This window comes from Scomber scombrus, chromosome 19, assembly GCF_963691925.1.
Source record: "Scomber scombrus chromosome 19, fScoSco1.1, whole genome shotgun sequence".
In the NCBI taxonomy this organism is placed as follows: Eukaryota; Metazoa; Chordata; class Actinopteri; order Scombriformes; family Scombridae; genus Scomber; species Scomber scombrus.
The window spans coordinates 11,963,950-11,974,840 of NC_084988.1; the positions used below are offsets into that span (position 1 = coordinate 11,963,950).

At 41.9% G+C, this 10,891-nt stretch overlaps 1 protein-coding gene across 1 annotated transcript in view; it reads left to right on the plus strand.

Moving 5' to 3' along the window:
• pacrg (PARK2 co-regulated) overlaps positions 1-10,606 on the plus strand; it is a 138,915-nt gene extending 128,309 nt beyond the window's left edge. The window contains exon 6 of the mRNA XM_062440862.1: positions 10,446-10,606. Coding sequence (XP_062296846.1) covers positions 10,446-10,606 — 161 coding nt within the window. The remainder of the gene's footprint in view (positions 1-10,445) is intronic.
• The last annotated feature ends 285 nt before the right edge of the window (positions 10,607-10,891 follow it).

The following is a 10,891-nucleotide window of genomic DNA, read 5'->3' on the forward strand; positions in this document are numbered from 1 at the left end:
ACCAGAAGCCCACATGATTTTCTGTCTGGACATATGCTGCTGTCTTTACGAGAGTGATTCCTCTGGTTCCATTCCTCGCATTGCTGTCCAGGTCATTCCACTGTCAGCAGCTTGTTTTATCCATTTTTTAAATATTTTTCAGATGTCATCTGAGGCCTGCCTCTAATTTGTTTTGTAATAATGTGAACTCTTCTTTCCACATCTCCCTCTTCTTATTGTAAACGCTTTGTCCCATCTTTTTGTTTGTAGTACAGTTGAATGGGTGACATTTGAGGAGCGGATCTATCACTCAAAACCTGAAGAAGCTTTGGCCTCAACACAGTGCGAGCCTTTATCTTTCATTGTCAATCATTCAAATTGAATTACAGTTGCGCCTCTATTTGATCTATTCCCTTTGTTTTGTTTTTATGTGTGTGAGATCATAAAGTGAACCAAAACCAAAGCGCCCTTTTTACACAAAAACATCAAAATCCATTTCAATTCACTGAAAGCAACACAAGGAAAGTCCCTCCATTAGGAAACTCTTTTTTTCTCCTTCTCTTATTTGTGACAATCAAAAGATGCCTCCACAGGACATTAACTTCATATTTCATTAATCTGGTCATTCACTGTGTTTGTATTTTAGTGTTAATATACATATAGTGTTTGCGTGCCCAAATGCATAATGTGTAGATGTTAATGACAAAACAAAACAGAACATCTGCAGTGTGTCCAAGCTGTACTGTAATGTTTATATTAGGAGTGCTCAAGGAAAGTAAATCTTCTAAAAAAAAAATTACACACACACACAAAAAAAAAACCTAACATTTTTTGACTCCCCTGGAGCATGAAAAAATCCACTGGCCAAGAATATTTTTACCAGCCAAATTGATAAATTGCATTTTTGTGCCACATATACATTTATTTCAGTACATTTCATTGCGAGAAGATACTGCAGAGCACCAAATGTGGGTCGGTTCTTCTACAGTTTTGCAGCACTGTTTAGACATGCGTAAAAAACACATATGGTGCGTCGACACTGTATAACGACAAACCCGAGTAACTTCCTCTGAGCCATCATGACAGATATTCAACTACTGGACAGCCTTCTGATATTTACACATCAAATGGGCGACCCTGCATTTCATACCCTGCATATAAACAAATGGGGGAAAAAACAAGTAGTTGTAGCAACTTAAACATGTGCTCTCAGTGCACATTAGGATGTATAAATGAGGGCCCAGCCTTAGCAAGGTGCCAGTAACCTCCACGTATGGACACCTGCTACCAGAGCAAAGGTACACCAACCAAGCTGTTTCCTATGAATATTAATTCATTCACCATTAGCTTCTGGTACTGAATGTCAAAAACCACCTGGTATAGGAACAAAACTATTCCTTGATTTTTTGAATTATCTGTGACAGCCATTAATTTGACATCTATATGTTCTCAGATCTGAGAAAAGAATAGTGTCCTGTCATTTTCAGATGAAGGTACTTTATGTTAGAGGTGAGCATTTTCTTTAAACTTGAATGGTCTGATTGATGGATTGAAGGGTGAAAAAACATGTCATTGGGTATTGGATTCCTATCAAACTCGCAACATATTATAAGACAGTCTTTCTGCTGTCAGCTCTCAGTAAACATTTCATTTGCTTTATATGACAAGAGACAACATCAAGAGAGGACTGTGCTGTTGGGATGTTATTGTGACATGTCCCACATAAACTGTGGGGCATGTCACATGCTAGGTGTTGGTTAAATATGCATGAAGTCATATGCTTGTACAGTTTTTTACTTCAGGACCTCCTTTTAAGTAACAGAACTGAGTGCTTTTTTGTGATAATTACTTATTCCTCGATCTGTATGACTAAAGCAAACCAGCATTTTGACCATTGACTAAATATGAAACACAGTATGCTGCCCACTGAAATGTTTGCAGACTTCTTGCGTTGAAAGGAAGGTAATTCCTCGCAATATGTTAATATATTAATCTGCTCCCATTTCACACAGCGTCAGACTCTATCACAGTGTGCTTTCAGATCTCTGTGTATATATGTTACGTGCCGTTGCTTGAATTAGTGGGCCTTTGCATTTCAAAGCGCAGTGTTTGTTTGTCTTGTGTCTTGGTCTGCGCACAGCACACCGCAGTGGCCTTTAGCGCCTGTCCCTGGTGCAGATCGATTTTGTGCCTAGCCAGCAGCCCACTGCTAACCTTGAGGTAAGCTGACGTAATGAGATCGCATCTGACGGCATTGACTCACACCTGACAGCACTGACACTGCTTCCAGCCAGGGAGAGACACAGACAGGCAGAGTGGGAAAGGCGAGGTCCTCTGTGGTGTGGTGTGCTGTACTGTTAAGCGTTGGTTTGTTTCCTATTAATTTCCCTTTTAATTTTTTTTTCTTTTTTTGGAGGGGTCTGCGTGTGTAAATAGGTGATGAAATAACAAAAAACATTTCTTCAGCCATAGCTGCAGCACTTTTCCTAATCATATCAGTTTTTAATCTTGCATTTAACAAGAACCAGTGTGTATTTTGCACCACTGCAGTTATCTCAATGATTTTGTCTTTTGTTAACCCAGACTTATCTAAAACATCTCTTAGGAGAAAATGGTCTGTTGGACATTTTTGTTTCATTCAAGATTATGTATTTCTGGTTGAATCCGCATCTTACAGAAACATCAGCAGCTGCAGCTTCTTGTTGTGCAGCGCAGTCAAATGCAGTGTGTAGACTTGCCTGTGGACTGTGGTGTGGGTCTGTGCTGCTGGGTTATGCATGGCCCTAGCAGTGATAAGAAGTGCTTTGTATTTTCTGGCATGGATGAAAACCTTTACTTCAGTAGGTATTTGGTATCATTTATAAGCAGCAGCAACACAAACTTACGTGTGCACCCTGAAAAATATGGACTAAATTCTAAATTGACAATAATTAAAAAGTTTCTCCCCATCTAAGCCATCAGTGTGATATACTTGCAAAAACAACACGAGATGACTTGTTTCCTCAGACCAGGGACAAGCATACTGAAACTGATTCACAGATGCATGTATCAGGCTACAATTGGATGAGATGGCACTGGGATAACCATTATCTGAATGGTGGTAATTGAAACAATAATGGACATGGTAACAGCTTGGAAAATAGCATTGATCCATCATCTAAGATGAGCCCTCTTTGTGCATTAATACCATGACTAAATGGTGCAAACTGATATTGCTATCAGTCATGGCTAGGTCTAGTTGGCTAATTGAAAAAGAAATGAGCAAGAAGATGGTTTTGTGAGGTGTGGAAGACTGATTCTCCCACCTTGCCTTAGCAGGGCTTTGAATCCCTCCTACAGCCTGGGATTTCTCAGGGAAGATTAGCCAAAGACATGGCACGATTTTGGCGGAAGTGTGGAATTGGAATTCAATTCCTGTATACCTATGTACAGATGTAGACTAGTAAGCCGGTGGGAGCCGGATCGATAGGAATCTAACAGCTTTAGCTCCTGTGCAGCTCAGGAGCATCCTCAGCAGGTTACATCTTTGTCTCAACTTTGTCTACACATTCCTTCGGTCTTACTTTCTGCTGTGAAACCTGACCTTGACACATTTTCCTCCACCTGGCGTACTGCTTTGCCGTCCAACTTTCACTGGGTTGAAATGGCACCGAGTTGCAGCGAGCCTATAGACTGAACACTGCTAGGCTGGATGAACACATGGAAAATGAGATCACTGACCTACAGCAAAGGTTAGACTTCAGTAAGTATGAGCAGTCAGATGATGGCTGGTGTAGAGGTTGGGGGTTTAATAAACTACTGCTGACCATAAGCCTATTGTTTTACTTCTCTGCTCACAACCTCATGTGGATATGCGTGTGGGTGTGTGTGTGTGTGTGTGTGTGTGTGTGTGTGTGTGTGTGTGTGTGTGTGTGTGTGTGTGTGTGTGTGTGTGTGTGTGTGTGTGTGTGTGTGTGTGTGTGTGGCTGAAGCTGCAGCCCTCATTGAGGCTAGCTGTGTTAAGCTGAAATGCTGTTATTGATTAAACACAAAGGTTGAGATGGAAAAGCAACATAGTGGGTATGGGCCCAGCTCCAAGTGTGTGTGTGTGTGTGTGTGTGTGTGTGTGTGTGTGTGTGTGTGTGTGTGTGTGTGTGTGTGTGTGTGTGTGTGTGTGTGTGTGTGTGTGTGTGTGTGTGCATGATTGTGTATGTGAGCCACAGCTGTGCTGTCCGTCAGCCTCTGGCTTATTCATTAGGAGAAAAGGGGGCTGGAGACTTTGGCGGAGGGACATACCAAGACTGAGGTGGAAAGAAACAAAGGAATTGCACCTTGCTCAAGTGTCATTTTGAAGTACATAGGTATTTGCATTTTGTGATACTTAATGCTTTTAGTCCATGACATTTTATCAGATTTAGAGCACTGTAAGTACTGATAGCATGAATAACTGACTCATTGTCTTTTTTACTTGTTGCTGAATAAAAGATTAGAATATTTCTTCCTCCACATTTAGTCCATGATCAACTCTCCCTCTCTCTCTCTTTCCACACACAGTACCTTTGTCTCAATATTATATAAGCACACTTGTCCTCTTTCCACGTGTGTGCAACTCCACGTGTACAGGTCTGTACGTAAACGCAGAATACCCTCAAAAACATAATTACCTCAGTATGCAAATACACACTGTTAGGATACTCTCTTGCTCTGTCTGCAACCTTTTCTTCACAGACAGGCACGGTTGGGCACGCACACATAAGCACGCTCTGTCTCTCACACACACAGACACACACACACGCGCACGCAAACACACACACACATACACACACACACACACACACACACATGCAAACACACACGCGTGCAGACACACACACCTGGTCTCTCCCACCTCTCTGCCAGAGTGTAAGTCTCTTTATGAGAGGCCTGTCTGTTGCCCAACTGTGAGGCCCTTTTAATTAGAGCCCTGCTGTTAAGCACAGACCTCCTCCAGTGGTCCCATCTAGTCCCCACCACCTCCTCACACCTGTCACACATGCAACACCACCCTCTCCCTGTCCTCATGGCCTGACTCACACATAGTATCCACATATTTCCTCTGTATTTACAATGCATATGGCTGGTCATCAGTCAAAAGTTTGTGCGTACAAACATTTACTGGTGCAACTCATAATCACACCATCAGAATCAATCTCAAATATGTTGCAGAGAGATCACTTGTGATCACATTCGCCCCCTAGTTCAGGAATGATTTATTTATGAGAAACTTCAACCACTGTTAAAAAGAAAGATATTTAGAGAAAGTCCCACACAAAAAGTCTAAATGAGATAGAACATGGCCTGCAGTATTTCTGCCTGTAGTTTCTTTTTTCTGCATTTAAGGCTGAATAAAAAATTGAATCTGGAGGGAAAACGTTTGTGAACCACACTTCTGTTCCCTCAGCGGACACAGAAGAAAAAAGCATCTACATAGACTTTTATGATAAAGAGTTATTTTTATAATACCATAAATTTATAAAGCACTTATTTCACAGAAGCAACAAGAAAAAAACTGAATTCACCAAAAGGCTCATAAATAAATGAAAGTAATTTGGATTTGTCTGGCTATATGTGCGGCTACTATCAGTAGTGACATTATAACAAATATAAACCTGCTTATGCTAGACTAAGAGGCATTTTTTGTAATTAAAGTTTATGGCTGCAACTAACATTATTAATATTTACATTATCGATTAATCTGTTGATCATTTTCTCGATTAGTTGTTTGGTCCATTAAATATCAGAAAATGGTGGAAAATGTTGATAACTGTCTAGAAATATATTTAGTTTACTATCATAGAAAACTAAAGAAACCAGAAAATGTTATATTTGAGATGTTGGATTCAGAGAATTTGGACTTCTTTTTTCTTTAAAGATCCTCAAAACAATTAATCAATTATCAAAATAGTTGGTGATTAATTTAATTGTTGGCAACTAATTGATTAATAAACTTATTGTTGCAGGGGTTTTTTTTTATTATAAATTAGGTTTATTTAGCAACAGCTTAGATAACACTAATTCAAAGGTTAGTTAAGGTTACTTGGTAGCATTCACCCTCCTAATGTTAAGATATTGAACTGCAGCCACTAACGCTAAAATTAGAAATATAAAAAATGAAAGACAAGAAAAATGTTGTCCCCACCCAGTGTTATGGAGGGTGTGCTAGATGTCTTTGCTTTTTCCACTCTGAACCTTTGTTTACACCTTCCTGTTTGGTAACACAGATATGACCGTACTTCCTTCCCCAAACGAAAATGGGCGGTGGTGTCCAAAATGAAGGTTAAGGTGAGTGTAGCACATCATTTGTTTTCATAGTAATCAAAACTTTTTTCTACATTTAAAAGTAGCATAATTTCACTTTAAACATATTTCCCAATGAATTACAAGGAGGAATAGGGTGATTGCATCATAAAAGAAGTTGAAGACATGTAATAAAATATGGTGATGCCAAGGATAATGTATATTCTCTATGACCTGGAAAAAATCAGGAAAGGGAGGGTTATCACTGTGATAAGAAAGAATGACAACACATACGCTCATATAACACCCTCAGCTGTGCAGCCACGATCAACTTCTGCACAAAATATTCCTGGAACTCGAGTTAGTCCATGACACTCATAACCTACATTCCTCCATTTCCCTTTTCAAGCAAGGCCAAACCCATGGAGAAAAAAAAAAACCACCGGGTCTCTCGCATTCATTGATTCTGTTCTGCATCTGGCTGCTATGATCAAAGCGCTATTGTGTTGGGGGCCCTCCTCAGTAAGCTGCTTTATAAGGAACTTCCACAATCAGGGGTAAGTTGATTAGAAACAACAGCAGGTCGGTTGATATTATGTTGAAACAGCTCTGGAATTTTGAGCTAAACTTCCCAAAGCCGCTGCGGTGTGCGTGTCACAGGGGTGCGTCAGGCACAGCACATGAGAGGGGATTAAATCAACATAACGTACACACAATGCAAACTAACCTCAGTCAGAAAGAGGAACAGTAAAGCATTATAATATAATTATAAATCAAACCCAATTTGTCCACAGTATATAGACCCTAAAAATCTATTTGGAAGCAGTTAGGAGGAAACCGCGAGCTCCGTCTGCATCTGTGACTGCTTGTCTTCAGCTTGATGTGGGAAGACAGGTTGTTTAGGACCGTGGGGAAAAAGGGATGGAGAAAGAGCAGGGTGGAGGAAGAGGAGGAAGGCTGCAGCTGTTGTGTGCAGAGTTGCTGTGGCTGGGTTTGGCAGAAATCACCACAGAGCCCAAGAGAGACGCTGACGCTGACCCAAATGACATCACATGAGGCAATTTAAAAGACTTAGTGCAGCTCCCTCTGGAGTCACAAAGGGCTTCATATAACAATACTTGCTATAGACATGATAGATGCATAGATAGATAGATTGATAGGATGCTTTCCTTTTATCTCCCTTATCTTTCACCTATTCCCTCTCTCCTCCACACTTTTGTGGTCTATGTACTAAAAACCCCTCAAATCCCAGGGATTTTATCATGAAAGGCAGGAACAAAGCACTTTTTTTCTCTGCCACCTTCCTTTTCTTCCTCCACCTTCTGTGTAGCAAATGTCGCTGCGCCGAGAATCCTTCCCTGCCTGCGCATGCATCGACCCTTCCTCTTCCTCAGAGGAACAGACAGCCAACTCCTGCTAGGGCTTCCTTCTGTTCACAGAGCGCGAGTTTATATTATGATTGTTTTTAAGGATTTTTTCCCCCGTTCTCTACACAGAATTGCGGATATTGCCGAAAGCAGAGACAGAGAGAGGAGTAAAGAAAAAAGGCAGGAGGGGGAATGAAGAAGAAAATGAGGAGTGAGAGAGAGAGAGAGAGAGAGAGAGAGAGAGAGAGAGAGAGAGAGAGAGAGAGAGAGAAAGTTATTTTGCTGAAGGACATTTGCAGAGGCAGCTTTTAACACCCTCACCCCTCCCCTCCTTCCTTTTTCTCCATCCCTTCTTAAACACACTTCTCCCCTTTCTGCTCTTTAAATATTGAGAATCATTGCATATTCCTCTGCCCTCTTCCTTCAGATGTTAACGGCTCAGCAGCAGAAATGCAGTCGGAAGAGGCTGAAGCGCTCAGTATAATAACAGCAACAATTCCCCCCTTGCAGGACCTCCATGCTCCCCCCCTCCAGGCCCCAGTAAACGGGTCTGAGCTGAGACTGAAGGCCAAGCTCTCCCTCTGGGCCAGCTTTGGCTGCTCATTTCCAAACTAACAAGGGGTGGCTCTGCACAGGCCTAGCTTTTTAACACACACTAACATGCATGCACGCACAGTAACACACATACAACACGTAGCTAATACAGCCTGCATGTAAGAGTGACCCAGCTGACTCGGGTCACTTTATTTTTCACTTTTCACCACTCTCCTGCTCCAGCTACACACATCACAGCATATAGTGGTCCTCATTCCTCACTGATTGCTTCGCCTTCCTTTTTTTTTCTTTTATTGCTCAGATGCCTGCATTTTAGATGCTATTTAAGATTTTGCTAACTACTAGGGTCCATATGCCTGTGTTGTGGGTAGCTCAAGAATAAAATACAGTCCGAATTTAGATACAAGCAGCTTTTCTTTAAGGCTACAGTCCTGAACATATACATTATTTTCTTTCTCTAAAAGGGAAACAGTAAGTAGCCACTAAATAAAGGCCGGGTCTGTTAAACTTGTATGTTTGGGATGACTGACGGTCAAAGCACGACGGGAGAATTCTTCCCTGTCACTTTCACGTTAAACAGGAGAACGGATCCTGAGTAGAAAGCAAGTGCAGCAGACTGAGATCATAGACGTGTTACTGCTTAACAGCCCGCTTTATGGGACTGGCTCTCTTTGTGTTTTAATGAGGAGGCCATGGATGGGTGGAAGAGGCGAAGAGAAAGAGAGAGAAAGAGAAGAGGAAGGCTGAGTCTGTCAGGGAAGATGAGAGATTAGAAAAGATTGAGAAAGAATAAACGACAGTGTTATAAAGAAGTGGGAGAGACGTTTAATGTCCCCTTCTCTCCAGGTCTAATTAGAAGTGAGAGTAGGGGCTGAGGGGTCTTCCTTAAAGTCCTGCTGTTAGTTTTTCACATCACAGGTATACCTTCTCTTCTCTTCTCTTCTCTTCTCTTCTCTTCTCTTCTCTTCTCTTCACTTCTCTTCTCTTCTCTTCACTTCTCTTCTCTTCTCTTCTCTTCTCTTCTCTTCACTTCTCTTCTCTTCTCTTCTCTTCTCTTCTCTTCTCTTCTCTTCTCTTCTCTTCTCTTCTCTTCTCTTCTCTTCTCTTCTCTTCTCTTCTCTTCTCTTCTCACTCATTTATTAGTTTTTATTCTATAGCCTAAGGAAAACTGTGTGTGTGCCTCTCTATATTTACCTCCGTCTGTAAAGTGTTTTGAGCCCCCAGTGCAGTGGCAAGAGATTGGCAGTTTGCTGTGCACCGATAAAGTCACAATCTCTGTGTGTGTGTGTGTGTGTGTGTGTGTGTGTGTGTGTGTGTGTGTGTGTGTGTGTGTGTGTGTGTGTGTGTGTGTGTGTGTGTGTGTGTGTGTGTGTGTGTGTGTGTGTGTGTGTGTGCGTGTTGCAGTGTGTCTACTGGTGAAAAGGAGAAAGGAGTAGAGCCTGGACACCTCAGGAATGTTTTCTCGATAACAAGTTCCCTCAGTGCAATAGGGTTCTGTTGTACAATATTGTGTGTTTTACTGCACTGTGTGTGTGTGTGTGTGTGTGTGTGTGTGTGTGTGTGTGTGTGTGTGTGTGTGTGTGTGTGTGTGTGTGTGTGTGTGTGTGTGTGTGTGTGTGTGTGTGTGTGTGTGTGTGTCATGGGGGAGGGGATTTCTGCAGCTTTGTTGTTGTATTGTGATTGGCCACAAGTGTATAATGTTCTCCATTTGCCATTTACCACACATGCACATAAACACCTGGGAAATGCAACAAAAAAAATTCACATGCACACACACTACACACACACACACACACACACACACACACACACACACACACACACAACAGACTCATTTCTTCGATTGTGTTGAATTTGTTCTCCATCTAAGATTTTTATTATAGAGCAACACCAGCGTCACACACATTCCTACCTGTGGAGTGAGACTCCAGGTCATTGCTTGTGCCTCTGCAACAGCAAAGCCATCGCCTTGCTCTCTGCAGGCTGCCTCATTAAACTTTCAGCTGAACAGTTAAAAACTCTTCTGCTGTTGAGTCCCAACTGGCCACAGTATAAGAGGAGTAAATTAAATTCAGTCTGTCCATTGGGTTTGAAGTCAGATGGAAGGATGGCATTTGCCGACTCAGTCTGAAGCAAAAGCAGTGTGGCGAGGCCACAGGTGGTGCTTTGTGAGCCCTGACATCAACCTCAGAGCCTGCAGTCACCCAGACTGAGCTAAAATACAACTTATTTTTGTGTTTTACCTTTTTCTCACATTCTGTCTGTCTCTCTCTATCACTTTGCCCTTAGTTAATTCTGGAGATGGCATCTACTACAGCCAGCAGAAGAGAGAAAACATTGGTGACCTGATCCAGGAGACTCTGGAGGTGTTTGAGCGCTACGGAGGGGAGGACGCCTTCATAAACATCAAATACATGGTGCCCACCTATGAGTCCTGCATGATTAACTGAAGGGGAGGGGTGTCACTACCGACGTGGCGCAGACTTTTGACCTTTGTATCAGTGTTTTATCAGTTCTTATGTACCCCCTGACTCCTTCTTTAACTCAAATCCTTCTCTTATCTCTGTCTTTATCCCTCCCCTACCCCCAAAATACCCCCTATCTCCACTCACTCAATTAGTTATCTTTTTGTTTCTGAACCATACCCCTCCATGAACCAGCATTCATTTCTCCACTCCACTCAAACAGCATATATTTTTATAGCCCTATTACATTCATGAATGCAAGTTATGAAG